Genomic DNA, 16754 nt, shown 5'->3' with positions numbered 1-16754 from the left:
GCACCTGAGCAGGGTAATACCTGGATAGGTACCGGAGTGCCGGGGCAGTCGGTTGCCTCATAATAATAAATATATATAGATAGATAGATAGATAGATAGATAGATAGATAGATAGATAGATAGATACAGGTTGAGTATCCCTTATCCAAAATGCTTGGGACCAGAAGTATTTTGGATATCGGATTTTTCCGTATTTTGGAATAATTGCATACCATAATGAGATATCATGGCGATGGGACCCAAGTCTAAGCACAGAATGCATTTATGTTTCATATACACCTTATACACACAGCCTGAAGGTCATTTAATACAATATTTTAATAACTTTGTGTATTAAACAAAGTTTGCGTACATTGAGCCATCAAAAAACAAAAGTTCCACTATCTCACTCAAAAAAGTCCGTATTTCGGAATATTCCGTATTTCGGATATTTGGATATGGGATACTCAACCTGTATATATACACACACACACACACACACATTATATATATATATATATATATATATATATATATATATTCACACACACACACACACACACACACACACAGGTATTAAAATATCATTGACACTGTAGATCCATCTAACATTCTCCACATTTTTACTACACACTCCCATGTGTGAGATGGGAACAGCTTTCTTTCCCCTACAAGTCTGGCAGCGGCACCCAACTGTATTTCACAACATAACATCCATTGAGCTTCAAGTAGCAAATGATGCTTAAGAGGTTAACTCTGCGTATATCTGGCACCTCTCCAGCCTTTGTAGAAGAATCACTACTAATGTGAGATCACAAAGCAGAGTCCAGGCCAGCCGTGATTAATAGACTGCTGAATACGCTCCTTTCCTCACACACACACACTTTTCATTCCCCTGCTTCCATAGATCATGGACTTATCCTCGAAATATCTGACTGAAATTGAATTTGGCTTCTCTCTCAACCGTTCATTTCCTATGTTATGCAAGGTTATATCCTTTTCTGCATGAGCAGAACCAAACCAGCTGCAGCTCGGGAGAAGAAAATATGTTTTCAATTATGGAGCTGGCCTGAAAACAGAATGGTAGATCTGAGAGAGCCCTTAATAGAGCCATCATTGAGTGAACCTGCTAGACGAAATCCTATTAATTAGGTGTTTAGCCTTACACAGGGAACCTTTGATACTGCGAGCACGTTCTACCTGGCATGCTATAGCTTTGTAACGCAGCAGGAAGTTAATATGGCAAACTTCCTCAATTGGCTATGCAAAGGTCTGACATTTGAAACGGAGATGATTGCAATGAAATATTGAGTTTCAGGAGTGTGTTAAGCAATGAAGAGTATGAATCAGAATTTACAGTGCTAGCAATGTGAGCTACTACCGCACTATGGCCAGATTATTTTTCCCTCAAGGAGGTGAGAGAGATGGAAAGAAAAGCATTTAATGAAAGGAAATGCACTTTCTGCAATGTGTCACTTGCAAGCAATAGGGATTTTCAGCTCCGTTCCACATTTAGAAGATGGAGTCTGCTTCGACAGGGCATGAACTGGGAATATTAAAAGGAAAAAAAATAAAAAACACACACACACACTTTGGGGTCTAGTTCTGGCTTGTGATATTTTTCTTTTTTATTTCACTGTTTTTCAATTACTCCAGCACTATTGGGAGGAAGCGACGGCCTTGAACTCAAAAGATTTGGCGATTTGATCCATTTATATGCTGTCATGCGGCACATTCACGTTTAATTGTGTGACACAGACATTGGTGCCGGTCTGGTGGATGCAGATCCAAATATACTGTAACTGCAGGCACAATACGTTATATAGGTCTATACTGCTGTACGATAACGTCAGGTGTATAAATGGAACATTTATATGTATAAATAGGGCCAGAGACCAGAGAAGAGAACATCAGAGAATACTCTCCAACTGTACCTTTTTGGCAGGTACAGTACCTTTTTTTTTATAATCTGTACCGATTTTCGGCTCTCCACACTTCCATTGACAGTATAGGAAAAGGGGCATTATCACGCCCCCTTCATCCGTGGCCACGCCCACCTTTTCGAATTTGTACCTATTTTTTTATGTGTAAAATGTTGGAGGGTATGTCAGAGATCATTACAGGTGGGTCAAGAATAAAGTTACAAGGTGGGTAAAGGACACATTTCTGGATCAGTGGTAACATACAGTATACTTTTGTTAATACAATGCAATTTAAAATGGAGTTATGGGCCTTACACACTGACAGATCCGCCGCTGAGCTGCCCGACGACGGATAAGGACGACGGGCGACCCGGCGGCGGGGGGGGGGGGGGGGTTTGGGGGGGGGAGTGAAGTTTCTTCACTCCCCCCGTCACCCGGCTCCATAGCAGTGCAGGCAAATATGGACGAGATCGTCCATATTGGCCTGCATGCACAGCCGACGGGAGACCAGCAATGAACGAGCATGCGGCCGTGCATCGTTCATCGCTGGTGCCTCCACATTGAAAGATATGAACGGTATCTTGTTCATTAATGAACGAGATCGTTCATATCTTTCAGTATTATCGCCCAGTGTGTAGGGCCCATGAGACTTTGAAGTGTTTTGATAGATATGTTAATATGCCTGTGAAAATGACGACGTTTGATGGACTGGCATGGAAAAGAATTCGCACAAGATATCATACAACATACATAAGGCCTGGACTTCTAAAAGTTAGTAGTCAGGGTTAAACATCAGGAGCTTGCTCAACATTTGCTAGTCACAAATTCCTAGGAATGGGGCTATGCATAACAATAGTTTAAGCCCTTACAGAGTTAGTACCCCAGCCACTGCGCCCCAGACACAGAATTACATGTCAGTGTGTATACCCCCACAAAAGCATCTTATCAGTATGTGCATTACACAAGCCTGCGTGTCCCACAAAATACTTCACCACCCCAATACACCTGTAGGGAACAGGGGAACCACATGAGCTGTCTTCTGGCATTAACTCTTCATGACATAGTGTTCAGCGTTGTGAACCTCTAATAATATTACCATGAGAGCTGCTCTAGCTCTTATAGGAAAACCTAGTTACGAGGTCACTGGAGTATCTGGTGAGGGGAGCAGAGAATTGATTACTCTGGCCTTGAGCTGCGGAAGCATAAATAAGAAATATGTGGCACATACATTTACCCCTATTTAGGGCTCCTCTCTCTCTCTTGCTAGGCAGAGGAGCTGTGACGTAGGGACAAGGCAAATAAGTTGGGAGGATCCTGTCACTCTTTGCCCTGCTTGGCATGCGCACAACGTCTATTCATGGGAGACAGAGGGACTGGGGGCATGCCAGCAGCTCACAGAGCACTGGGGATGTATCCTCAGTGACCAAAATGGGCTTGTGATCACCGTAATCCTGCAAAGCTATGCTCCCTTTTCTGTAGGCCATGCCCCCTTTTAAGCTGGGCGCATCTTCGCCACGTGACGGAGTCCCGGGTTTCCTTCTGGAGATGTTGGGCGGTATGCTACAATCTGCATCTGCATACAGCATGGCTTAATGAATACCAATGGTCAGTTTATTATGCCATCAGAATCGGATAAGCCAGACTGACGTCTTGCACACACTAGGGGCCTAATAAGATCTGATCGCAGCAGCAAATTTGTTAGCAAATGGGCAAAACCATCTGCACTGCGGGGGGGGGGGGGGGGGGGGGGGCAGATATAACATTTGCAGAGGGAGAATTGGGTGGGGTATGTTCGAACTGAAATCTAAATTGAAGTAAAAATAAAGCAGCCAGTATCTACCCTGCCCAGAAACAAAATAAACCACCCAAATCTAACTCTCTCTGCACATGTTACATCTGCTCCACCTGCAGTGCACATGGTTTTACCCATTAGCTAACAAATTTCCTGCTGCGATCAGACCTGAAATACCCCGTGTTTGCTGTATTAATTCAAATACTTTGCTAGCACGGAGGAGCCAAATAATTCTTAGTCATTACATTAGGCACTTACTAACATTTCCTTATTTCTTCTAAGCCACCCATAATAGAGAGGCAGCCATACCACAGTTCTCTTAACCCTGTCTAGCTCATATCATGTTCTGCTACGTAGATAGAAGATCCCAAGCCCCCCTCCCCCTCAAATGCAAACTTCCTCGGGCAAACGGAGTAGGAAATTGAAAAATGCCATGGCTGCTGTGTCTCGGAACGGGACACTCCGTAATACATCTATCTTTTTCTGGGGAACATTACAGCATTGCTGTGTAAGACAAACTAACAGCAGTATCATGGATAATAAAGATTATTTTTGAACTAAAGCTAGAAAATGCAGGGGGGTGTACCTTTCACACAGGAAGTGGATACTGAATACAATTCAGTAATATGTACTTGCCTAATCTCCTGTAACATCCAATGGGAGACTCACAAATCTCAGGTAGCTCTACTGGGTGGGAGTCCGGGGGGCTTGAAGACGCGATTTATGAAGCATTGCTTCAATGTGGTCCCATCCCACACTTTACAACACTGGTAATCGTGGCATTGTACAATATGGGGGTGGAGGGGGGGGGTGTCATTATGATGCAGCCATGCCATCACGCTCACTTGACTGCACCACTCCCTGGCCTCTGTCGCCAACCCGGCTGCCCCTCTTTGCGGCTGTGGCATGATGCAGCAAGGACTTGGAGAACTGTGGTTATGGGACCCAACTATTTAGCATTCACATGGACTGAACAAAAATGCCAAGTTGGACAGCATAGTTTCTGGCACACAACCTGCCAGATCCAGACGTAACACATGAATACATTAATTTAGAATACTATTTACTTTGCAGATTTCCTCCTTCATTATGTTATTCAGACAAGGCTGCAGAGACAGGACGCATCAAAACTTTTTTTGTTTCAATAACAAAGTTTCAGTTCCCCTTTGTAATCCATAACCCCTCTTTATTTTACTTTCCAAACCAGGCTTTGTTAATGGGGGGGTGCTGGGTTTAATACAGGAGGCAGGTGAGGACAACATGAAAGGGGGTACAGCTAGAGGTACCTGCTAAAAAGCCATGTGTAACTGAGGATGGGACAAAACCCATATCTCTTGCTGCACTGTGTAATACACACATAGCCACCACAAGAAAAACAATCACATAAAATCACATAAAATAAATCTGAGGTTAGCGGGTATTTCAGATGAGATTGCTCTGCTATCAGGAGTGTTTGCTTTGAAAAGATTGCATGTTATTCGCTATGCAGTAAAATCTTATAATGCAAAGATGAAAAACAGAAGATGTAACAGAAAAACAAAGCAGTGAATACTGTATGCTCGGTAACGTATTTATAGGCAAGCCAATTATATTTAATAAGAAAAAAAAACAACCTTTGAAATAAAGTTAACTGCTTACTACATCTACAATCAGAAGTTGACAATACAGGCTCCGCTGTAAGTTAGGCTTTAACGTTGAGGTACGAACAGAAGCATAAAATTATTGCAACTCAAGATACCTAGAACTGGAAATGCACTAAATATAATGTATAAACATGTCAGTTATAAACTCAGTGAGGATTACTGTCATTTTAATAACAATTACAATGTGCCCCCCCACAGTACAAAAGTAACAAGCAAGCCATTGTGATGATAGCTTGGGTAATACCCCTTTTACATTCGCAGCTTCGGGTCATTCCCGGGAATGTGTCCTGTTATTTCCCGGGACACATTCCCGGGAATGACCCTTTTACATTCGCGGCCCGACACGGCATATTGCCGGGTCAGTGACGTCACCGCTGACTCTAGTGGAGGCGGTGCTTGGAGATGAACTTCTCCGAGCACCACCTCCTCCTATGCAGAGAACGGGTGCCGGGTTGCCTTGACCCGGTATACCCGTTTACACTGCACAGCGAGACCTGGGTTGAAATCCCGGGATATTCGTCCCAGGGAAATTGTCCCTGTACCCATTCACACTGACAAAAATGGTCAGTGTAAAAGGGGTATTAGTTACCAATAATGTACACAACAGGAGTGGAGCCCTAAAGGGACATCCAGCAACAGGTTATGCCACTGTGACAGAGAGACCCTTATAGCATGCAGTACACATCTTATAATGCAACTCTTATTCATTTACAGTTATGACTTCTATAGGCACAGAGTAAACAGATATTTTTCTCCACACTCCACTCCCCTCCACCCCAGGGGCGCATCTAGAGAGGAGGAGGCCCATGGGCAGACTCCGCCTGGGTCCCCTCCTCTCTAGCTGGCAGGGTTGTAGACTCTGGGCACTAGGGAACCCTAGCTCTGTCCCAGAGTCTAGTGTCCATGTGCGTCGTAAGCAGCAGCACTTTAGAAATCACCAGGAAAATGGCGCAGTGGCCATTTTCCCTGTGATTCCCTTACTGAGCATGCGCAAAATACCAGGATAATGGCCGCCACGCCATTGTCCTAGCAATTTCTGAAGCGCTGCTGCTCCCGAAGCTGGACTCCAGAGGGTATTGAAAAAAAAAATGGGTGCAGGGTGTGCACCCCTGGTCTCAGGGCCCCGTGTGCACTACACACACTGCACCCATTATAAATACATCAGTGCCCCCACCCACGTGCCAATCCCTCCTTTGCCTAAAAAAGTGCACAAACTATTGTGACCCTCATACTAAGACCAGGGGTCAGGGAACTTTTTTACGTTTTATCCCAGAATATATTTAGATACGCCGACGTTACCCCCTTGATTTGAAAGGAAGGAAATCATATATTATTGTGCATATATACTGGTTATCACTGTTTATATGGCATTTCTGAGAAACTGTTTGTATATATAAAAATAAGATTTTACTTACCGGTAAATCTATTTCTCGTAGTCCGTAGTGGATGCTAGGGACTCCGTAAGGACCATGGGATAGACGGGCTCCGCAGGAGACATGGGCACTTCAAGAAAGAATTTAGGTTCTGGTGTGCACTGGCTCCTCCCTCTATGCCCCTCCTCCAGACCTCAGTTAGAGAAACTGTGCCCAGACAAGCTGACAGTACAAGGAAAGGATTTTGGTAATCCAGGGCAAGATTCATACCAGCCACACCAATCACACCGTATAACATGTGAACAACCAGTTAACAGTATGACAAATAACAGAGCATCAGGTCAAACCCTGATGCAACCATAACTTAACCCTTATTGAAGCAATAACTATATACAAGTATTGCAGAAGAAGTCCGCACTTGGGACGGGCGCCCAGCATCCACTACGGACTACGAGAAATAGATTTACCGGTAAGTAAAATCTTATATTCTCTAACGTCCTAGTGGATGCTGGGGACTCCGTAAGGACCATGGGGATTATACGAAAGCTCCCAAACGGGCGGGAGAGTGCGGATGACTCTGCAGCACCGATTGAGCAAACACAAGGTCCTCCTCAGCCAGGGTATCAAACTTGTAGAACTTTGCAAAAGTGTTTGAACCTGACCAAGTAGCCGCTCGGCAAAGCTGTAATGCCGAGACCCCTCGGGCAGCCGCCCAAGAAGAGCCCACCTTCCTAGTGGAATGGGCCTTAACTGATTTTGGTAGCAGCAATCCAGCCGCAGAATGAGCCTGCTGAATCGTGTTACAGATCCAGCGAGCAATAGTTTGCTTTGAAGCAGGAGCACCAAGCTTGTTGGAAGCATACAGGATAAACAAAGACTCTGTTTTCCTGACCCTAGCCGTTCTGGCTACATAAACCTTCAAAGCCCTGACCACATCAAGTAACTCGGAATCCTCCAAGTCCGTAGTAGCCACAGGCACCACAATAGGTTGGTTTATATGAAAGGATGAAACCACTTTCGGCAGAAATTGTGGACGGGTCCGCAATTCTGCTCTATCCGCATGGAAAACCAGATAGGGGCTTTTATGTGACAAAGCCGCCAACTCTGACACACGCCTAGCCGAAGCCAAGGCTAATAGCATGACCACCTTCCACGTGAGATATTTCAACTCCACCGTTTTGAGTGGTTCAAACCAGTGGGATTTCAGGAAACTCAACACCACGTTAAGATCCCAAGGTGCCACTGGAGGCACAAAAGGGGGCAGAATATGCAGCACTCCCTTTACAAACGTCTGAACTTCAGGTAGAGAAGCCAACTCTTTTTGAAAGAAAATGGATAGGGCCGAAATCTGGACCTTAATGGAACCCAATTTTAGGCCCAAATTCACTCAGGACTGTAGGAAGTGAAGGAAACGGCCCAGCTGGAATTCCTCCGTAGGAGCATTCCTGGCCTCACACCAAGCAACATATTTTCGCCATATACGGTGATAATGTTGAGCTATCACGTCCTTCCTAGCCTTTATCAGCGTAGGAATGACCTCATCTGGAATGCCTTTCTCTGCTAGGATCCGGCGTTCAACCGCCATGCCGTCAAACGCAGCCGCGGTAAGTCTTGGAACAGACAGGGCCCCTGTTGCAACAAGTCCTGTCTTAGAGGAAGAGGCCACGGGTCCTCTGTGAGCATTTCTTGCAGATCTGGATACCAAGTCCTTCGTGGCCAATCTGGAACAATGAGTATTGTTCTCACTCCTCTTTTTCTTATTATCCTCAGCACCTTGGGTATGAGAGGAAGAGGAGGAAATACATAGACCGACTGGAACACCCATGGTGTCACCAGGGCGTCTACAGCTATCGCCTGAGGGTCTCTTGACCTGGCGCAATACCTCTGTAGCTTTTTCTTGAGGCGGGATGCCATCATGTCCACCTGTGGCAGTCCCCACTGACTTGCAATCTGTGCGAAGACTTCCCGATGAAGTCCCCACTCCCCTGGATGCAGGTCATGTCTGCTGAGGAAGTCTGCTTCCCAGTTGTCCACTCCCGGGATGAACACTGCTGACAGTGCGCTTGCGTGATTCTCCGCCCAGCGAAGAATTCTGGTGGCTTCCGCCATCGCCACTCTGCTCCTTGTGCCACCTTGGCGGTTTACATGAGCCACTGCGGTGATGTTGTCTTACTGAATCAGAACCGGTTGGTTGCGAAGCAGGGTCTCCGCTTGACGTAGGGCGTTGTATATGGCCCTTAGTTCCAGGATGTTGATGTGAAGGCAAGTCTCTTGACTTGACCACAGACCTTGGAAATTTCTTCCCTGTGTGACTGCAAACCAACCTCGGAGGCTTGTGTCCGTGGTCACCAGGACCCAGTCCTGAATGCTGAATCTGCGGCCCTCGAGAAGGTGAGCGCTCTGTAGCCACCACAGGAGTGACACCCTGGCCCTGGGGGATAGGGTGATTAACCGATGCATCTGAAGATGTGATCCGGACCACTTGTCCAGTAAGTCCCATTGAAAAGTCCTTGCATGGAACCTGCCGAAGGGAATGGCCTCGTATGATGCCACCATCTTTCCCAGGACACGAGTGCAGTGATGCACTGACACCTGTTTTGGTTTTAATAGGTTCCTGACCAGTGTCATGAGTTCCTGAGCTTTCTCCATCGGGAGATAAACCCTTTTCTGGTCTGTGTCTAGAATCATGCCCAAGAAAGGCAGACGAGTCGTAGGAACCAACTGCGACTTTGGAATATTTAGAATCCAGCAGTGTTGCCGTAACCATTCCAGAGAAAGTGCTACGCTGATCAGCAACTGCTCTCTTGATCTCGCTTTTATGAGGAGATCGTCCAAGTATGGGATAATTGTGACTCCTTGCTTCCGCCATTACCTTGGTAAATATTCTCGGTGCCGTGGAGAGACCAAACGGCAACGTCTGAAATTGGTAATGACAATCCTGTACCACAAATCTGAGGTACGCCTGATGAGGTGGATAAATGGAGACATGAAGGTATGCATCCTTTATGTCCAGAGACATCATAAAATCCCCCCCTTCCAGGCTTGCGATGACCGCTCTCAGCGATTCCATCTTGAACTTGAACCTTTTCAGGTATATGTTCAGGGATTTTAAATTCAATATGGGTCTGACCGAACCGTCCGGTTTCGGTACTACAAACATGGTCGAATAATAACCCCTTCCTTGTTGAAGGAGGGGAACCTTGACCACCACCTGTTGAAGATACAATTTGTGAATTGCAGTTAACACTATTTCCCTCTCGTGGGGGGAAGCTGGCAGGGCCGATTTGAGGTATCGGTGAGGGGGCATCTCCTTGAATTCCAGCTTGTATCCCTGAGACACAATATCTATTGCCCAGGGATCCAACTGGGAGTGAACCCACTTGTGGCTGAAATTTCGAAGACGTGCCCCCACCGGGCCTAGCTCCGCTTGTGGAGCCCCAGCGTCATGCGGTGGATTTTGCAGCTTCTTTCCTCTGCCCCTGCCTCTGGCAAGAAAGGACGCACCTCTGACTTTGTTTTTCTGTGATCGAAAGGACTGCATTTGATAATACGGTGCTCTCTTAGGCTGTGAGGAAACATATGGCAAAAATGTTGACTTTCCAGCAGTAGCTGTGGAGACCAGGTCCGAGAGACCCTCCCCAAACAATTCCTCACCCTTGTAAGGTAAAACCTCCATATGCCTTTTTGAGTCGGCATCACCTGTCCATTGCAGAGTCCACAGGACCCTTCTGGCAGAAATTGACATCGCATTTATTCTAGAACCCAGTAGACTAATGTGTCTTTGAGCATCTCTCATATATAGGACAGCGTCTTTAATATGCCCCAAGGTCAACAATATAGTATCCTTGTCTAAGGTATCAATTTCCTCAGACACGGTATCCGTCCATGCTGCTACAGCACTACACACCCAGGCCGACGTGATCGCCGGCCTCAGTAAGGTACCTGAATGTGTATAAATGGACTTCAGGGTAACCTCCTGTTTGCGATCCGCAGCATCTTTGAGGGTAGCCGTATCCTGTGACGGCAGGGCTACCTTCTTGGATAAGCGTGTTAAAGCTTTGTCCACCTTAGGGGAGGATTCCCAGCGTAACCTGTCCGTTGGCGGGAAAGGATACGCCATAAGAATCCTTTTGGAAATCTGCAGTTTTTTATCTGGAGATTCCTAAGCCTTTTCACATAACTCATTTAGCTCGTGTGAGGGGGGAAAGGTTACCTCCGGCTTCTTTTCCCCATACATATGTACCCTCTTGTCAGGGACTGGGATTTCCTCTGTGATGTGCAACACATCCTTAATTGCTATAATCATATAACGGATGGATTTAGCTAATTTTGGCTGTAACTTTTTTGAAGACAGTTCCCCCACAAGGCCCTTAGGAGAGACAGAGAGAGAGTATGCCAGCACACACCCCAGCGCTATAAACCCAGGAATAACACAGTAACTTAATGTTAACCCAGTAGCTGCTGTTTATATATTGTTTTTTGCGCCTAATTATGTGCCCCCCTCTCTTTTTACCCTCTTCTACCGTGTATCTGCAGGGGAGAGCCTGGGGAGTTTCCTCTCAGCGGAGCTGTGGAGAAAAAATGGCGCTGGTAAGTGCTGAGGAAGAAGCTCCGCCCCCTCGGCGGCGGGCTTCTGTCCCGCTTAAATATGCAATTTTTGGCGGGGGCTCATACATATATACAGTGCCCAGCTGTATATATGTTTAACTTTTGCCAAAAGAGGTCCCAAATGCTGCCCAGGGCGCCCCCCCCCCCTGCGCCCTGCACCCTTACAGTGACCGGAGTATGTGAGGTGTGTGGGAGCAATGGCGCACAGCTGCAGTGCTGTGCGTTACCTCAGTGAAGAACGGAGTCTTCTGCCGCCTGTAAAGTCTTCTTTGCTTCTCATACTCACCCGGCTTCTGTCTTCCGGCTCTGCGAGGGGGACGGCGGCGCGGCTCTGGGATCGATCGGCGAGGGTGAGATCCTGCGTACGATCCCTCTGGAGCTAATGGTGTCCAGTAGCCTAAGAAGCAGTACCTAGCTTCAGAGAGTAGGGCTGCTTCTCTCCCCTCAGTCCCACGATGCAGTGAGTCTGTTGCCAGCAGAGCTCCCTGAAAATAAAAAACCTAACAAAATACTTTCTCTCAGCAAACTCAGGAGAGCTCACTGAAAAGCACCCAGCTCGTCTGGGCACAGTATCAAACTGAGGTCTGGAGGAGGGGCATAGAGGGAGGAGCCAGTGCACACCAGAACCTAAATTATTTCTTGAAGTGCCCATGTCTCCTGCGGAGCCCGTCTATCCCATGGTCCTTACGGAGTCCCCAGCATCCACTAGGACGTTAGAGAAATTATTTTTTTTTTTATTATTTTCGCCAATTATTTTTTGGCAATGATTGGGTTAATTAACACTTTCTCCCCAAACCAAATAAATGTAAGAAAGATGGAAGGGGGGACACACGACTTTTAGGAGACAGATGATCACATTCTCACCTCAGTAATGTCAGTGGGAATTTCCCACTGCTATGTGAGCCACTGTCTTATCCTGCGGAACTCCGTCAACGGTCAGCCACAGAAAACTGCAAGTTCTGTGTGTGGGTTGGTGGGAGGACAGCAGAGCGCAGGACGGGCAGGCGTGAGGGAGCGTGGTGTGACGTCAGCACGTCACACCGCGGCCAGGAACACAGCACAGGGCGGCCAGGAGCACAGCGCAGGGCAGGCAGGAGGGAGCGCGGTGTGATGTCAGCACATCACATTGCATGCTGGATGGGGCTGTGTCTCGGCAGCGCGACCGTCAATTACCCCCAGGAATTTAATTTTTAACCCATTTGGGGTAATTTACCCCTATTCCCTGACCACTGTACTAGACTAAACAGATGTAGTATACTCGTATATAGGGGGTAATTCAGAGTTGATCGCAGCAGTAAATTTGTTAGCAGTTGGGCAAAACCATGTGCACTGCAGGTGTAGCAGATAAAACATGTGCAGAGAGAGTTAGATTTGGGTGGGTTATTTTGTTTCTGTGCAGGGTAAATACTGGCTGCTTTTTTTTACACTGCAATTTAGATTTCAGTTAGAACACACCACACCCAAATCTAACTCTCTCTGCATATGTTATATCTGCCCCCCCCTGCATTGCACATGGTTTTGCCCAACTGCTAACAAATTTGCTGCTGCAATCAACTCTGAATTAGGCCCCTAGTCCTATGTCCAATATACTTTATATATAGTCCATCGGCCACCATATTATATGCAGCCCTGTGTCTGATACATTGCGAACCGCATAATACATGAATCCCACAAGCAACATAATATACATAGTCCACAATGGCAGATCGCCACCCATAATGCACACACACCTTCTCTTTCAGGCGGCTGCAACCTCCCTCTCTACTCCCCTATGCCATGCTCTCAGGCGGCTGCCGCCTCTGAGCCCCAAGGAGGAGAGGGAGGTTGTCCTGCCCGAAGGAGAAGGTGTGTGTTACAGGGGAGATCACATATATTCTCATGTCTGAAATACTGTAAAAATGTCATACTACATATATCCTCAGATTAAACATACTATTTACAGTACCTTACACAACCCTACGCATAGCATACTATCCATAGCACTATGTCAGGCATACCATGAACTGTACACTACATGTATAGCCCCTGCATACCATACACTATACAGCCTCATTGCCAGTATAACATACACAGTCCATAGTCAGTTGCATGCAAAAAATGGTAGGAAATCTCTCTCCTCCTGGCACAAAATGCCACTCTACCTCAATGACATTCTCTCCACTCAACCTGTGACAAGGGCAACCTACAAACGCATTGCTGTAGCCACAAGGGAAAGAGGATTTTTCTGCATGTACCAAGCTTATTATTCTTAACCCAAAGAAGAGGACAGCAGATCGCTGGCGATGGCAAAGATCAGAGGAGAAGCTTGGAACACTTAAACGTTACTTAAAGTCTTTTCATCAACTTTCATTTTAGACCTTGTGACCATTTACATTTGTTGGGTTTTCCAAGGATAAATGAATCATCATTACAGCAATATCTTCCAAGTACAAGAAAACAAAATGTGTTTCACAGCCGCCATTAAAATGTCATCTTACAGCGTAACCTTCTCGCAGCTGGCAGAACGTGGGAACTGTGTGTTATAGTTTGGACGTAAGAGGTGCAAGCTCTCATATTGGCTGGAAGGATGGGGCGCTCTTCATACATCAGTACGCCTCACTTAAACACTCAGCCTGTCAGTTTATGCAGAATTCATTTTGCAAAGCAACTGAAATAAACATTTCCTTGTAATACAGTCCTGTGTGAATCGCTCTTACCTCTGCTTGGAAACTCTTCAACAACGGAGCTACCTGTTTGCGCAAGTCCTATGGAGAAGAGAAACCATAATTAGGGTTGTAAAATTCACATTCTGAGACACCAACGTTAATGCAGACACATCTCCTTCCCCATCTGCATTGCTGGGCGATTCCTAGAACTACCTCCCCTTGGCAAACTAGACTTAACTTGTGCTCACTGAAGTTTCCTACGCTCGTGAAAGGATTGCATACTTACACATTATGGATCTCATAGGAGAAGTAATCTTAAACATACCCCCATAGAGTAACATTTCTGGCAATAAAATGATTACTTTTGTTACTAATCCAGGCAAATGGTAGAATAGCAGGCCATGTTTAGATCTTGGCAGCTATGAGTCTCTCGTGGCACTCCTTCATTTCCAGTTCTATTTTAAAAGACTAGCTCCAGCCAAACGTATTCCCCCACCCCAATTCTGGCAGGAGTCACCCTTTCCCCCCCAAACCATGTTCATTGGGAGTTCTTAAAACCTCCTCATACTAAGCTTTATTCCTTGGCAGCTAGTACTTAGGATTTCTAAAGTAAAAAGAAAAGCAAACCTTTTTTTTTTTTTGCAACAAGACATTTCAAATGTATATTAATTATCTCATCAATGCAGTAATTAATACAGAGAAAAATTTACCAAGTGTTAGCCTACTTTGAAGACTTAAGTAGTGCAGCAATTTCCCAAATACATTATAAGGTATAACAAAAAAAGATATACATAAAAGGAGTCCAAACGAGGATGCAAAAAGGCCACTTTAAAACATCTGTCTTTCCAGAGCAACAATTGAGGTGCTCAGTGGAGAAGAGGCACATGCCACATCTACTGTACATGGATTTTCGATTGTTGCTGCCATCAAGTAGCTTCTGCCATCTACTCCACTAACTTGTAACAGAATGGCGTGTGCCTAGTGCGGGATACAGTCATTAGGTCGACACCACTTAGGTCGACAGTCATTAGGTCAACATGCATTAGGTCGACTGGGTCACTTGGTCGACATGTACTAGGTCGACAGGTCAAAAGGTCGACATGAGTTTTTCACAATTCTTTAAACATTTTTGGACTTTCTCATACTTGACGATCCACGTGGACTACAATTGGGAACGGTAATCTGTGCCGAGCGCAGCGGTAAGAGTTGAGTTTGAGTTTATCATCATTAAATATTCAACATGTGAACAAACAATGAAATTTCAGTATGAACGAAACAGATATCACAAAAATACAAGTACCAAAAGGCACAATAAATATTTTAAAAGCCATAAGAACACAAGTAGACACATAAGCAGGTACTACCTACCCTTTAGACCATTAAGCATATGAATTGCCTTAGGAAAAAAACTATATTTCAACAGACTGGTCTTACACAGCAAAGATCTGTAACGTAAGTTAGAAGGAAGCAGGGTAAATACCCCATGATTAGGGTGGGTCTCATCACTCAATATACTCCTAGCCTTCCTAAGGAGCCTCTTTTCATAAATGGACTGGATATTTGGCAATTGTAAACCTACTATTCTTCCAGCAGTTTTAACAATTCTATCAAGCGACTTATGATCTGTTACGTTACAATTTCCATACCAGACGCAAATACCATAAGTAAGCACACTCTCAATAATCCAAGAGTAGAAATTAATTAAAATTGGCTCAGATATTCCCACTGAACGCATTTTCCTAAGAAAGCCTTGGATGGAGATAAAGTGGACGGAGATAAAGTATCAGCCAATCGGCTCCTAACTGTCATTTTATTTTTCAAACCCAGCCTATGGCAGTTAGGAGCTGAATGGATGATCATTTATCTCCGTCTACTCTATCTCCATCCAAGGCTTAGTAAATAGACCCCTATGGGGTCTATTCAATTCAAGTCGGAATTCCCGACTTGTCGGAAAAACGGCAGTTTCCAACATTTTAAGGTCGAATCCAGATTCGACCTATTCAATCAAACTGCCGTTTATCCGACAAGTCAGAAATTCCGACTTGTCAGAAAACACGTGGATCGGCGGATTAGCCGTGGATCCACGTGTTTTGGCGGATTAGTGGCCAAATCAGACAAGTTTTAGCTTTGTTTCCGACAATGTCAATCCGACTTAAAAAAAAACTGCCAAAACCTGCAAATTGAATACTGAAATGTCAGATCCTTTCCGTCTCCTGAGTCTGCCCCACTGGTGCTGCAGATGGCTCTGTCTCACCTTCAATCATATACTGGTGCTGTGCGTATGACTGCCACTCGGCTCCGCATGCTCCACTGTCATGTGGCGCCTGTAGGCATGCCAAACAGACACTTTTTTGACAACCCGGGTCGAATGTTTCCCAAGTAAAAGCCCTGGTACCGAGCAGGGTCGCAGACCTGGGACTGTTGGTGTTAAAGCCTTCCAACTTCTAGGAAGGTGGTCTGTTAGGAGCAAGGGGACCCTGGGTGGATAACTGTGCATTTCTATATTCAGCATAAAAAGCCAGACAAAAGAACACTTGTCCTTCTAACATATCATAGTAAGATAATTGTGTCCCTACTTTGTACGTTACAAAACATAAAATGCAGAAAACTATCAGACTCAAGCATTCCTGCCTAGCATTAACATAAACTGAAATAAATAAAATCATAAACACAAATTAGAGGACACATTTTAGAAACAAATTTCCAGTATATTATACATCTCTACAAATGAAATAGAAAATATATTTTTTAATCAACAGAAAGCCATAACCATCAGGGTAATCTTACTAGCA

General features: G+C 45.3%; 1 protein-coding gene across 4 annotated transcripts in view; it reads right to left on the bottom strand.

The window, feature by feature from the left end:
- The window catches only part of CUX1 (cut like homeobox 1), a 622185-nt gene that overhangs the window by 428895 nt on the left and 176536 nt on the right, over nucleotides 1-16754 (bottom strand). For all 4 annotated transcript variants that reach the window (XM_063956056.1, XM_063956058.1, XM_063956059.1 and 1 more), the window contains exon 3: nucleotides 14014-14061. In XM_063956056.1, coding sequence (XP_063812126.1) covers nucleotides 14014-14061 — 48 coding nt within the window. The remainder of the gene's footprint in view (nucleotides 1-14013; nucleotides 14062-16754) is intronic.

This window comes from Pseudophryne corroboree, chromosome 2 (genome assembly GCF_028390025.1).
Source record: "Pseudophryne corroboree isolate aPseCor3 chromosome 2, aPseCor3.hap2, whole genome shotgun sequence".
Lineage (NCBI taxonomy): Eukaryota > Metazoa > Chordata > Amphibia > Anura > Myobatrachidae > Pseudophryne > Pseudophryne corroboree.
Note: the sequence above shows the minus strand (reverse complement) of the source record. Positions and strands in the feature narration are given on the sequence as shown.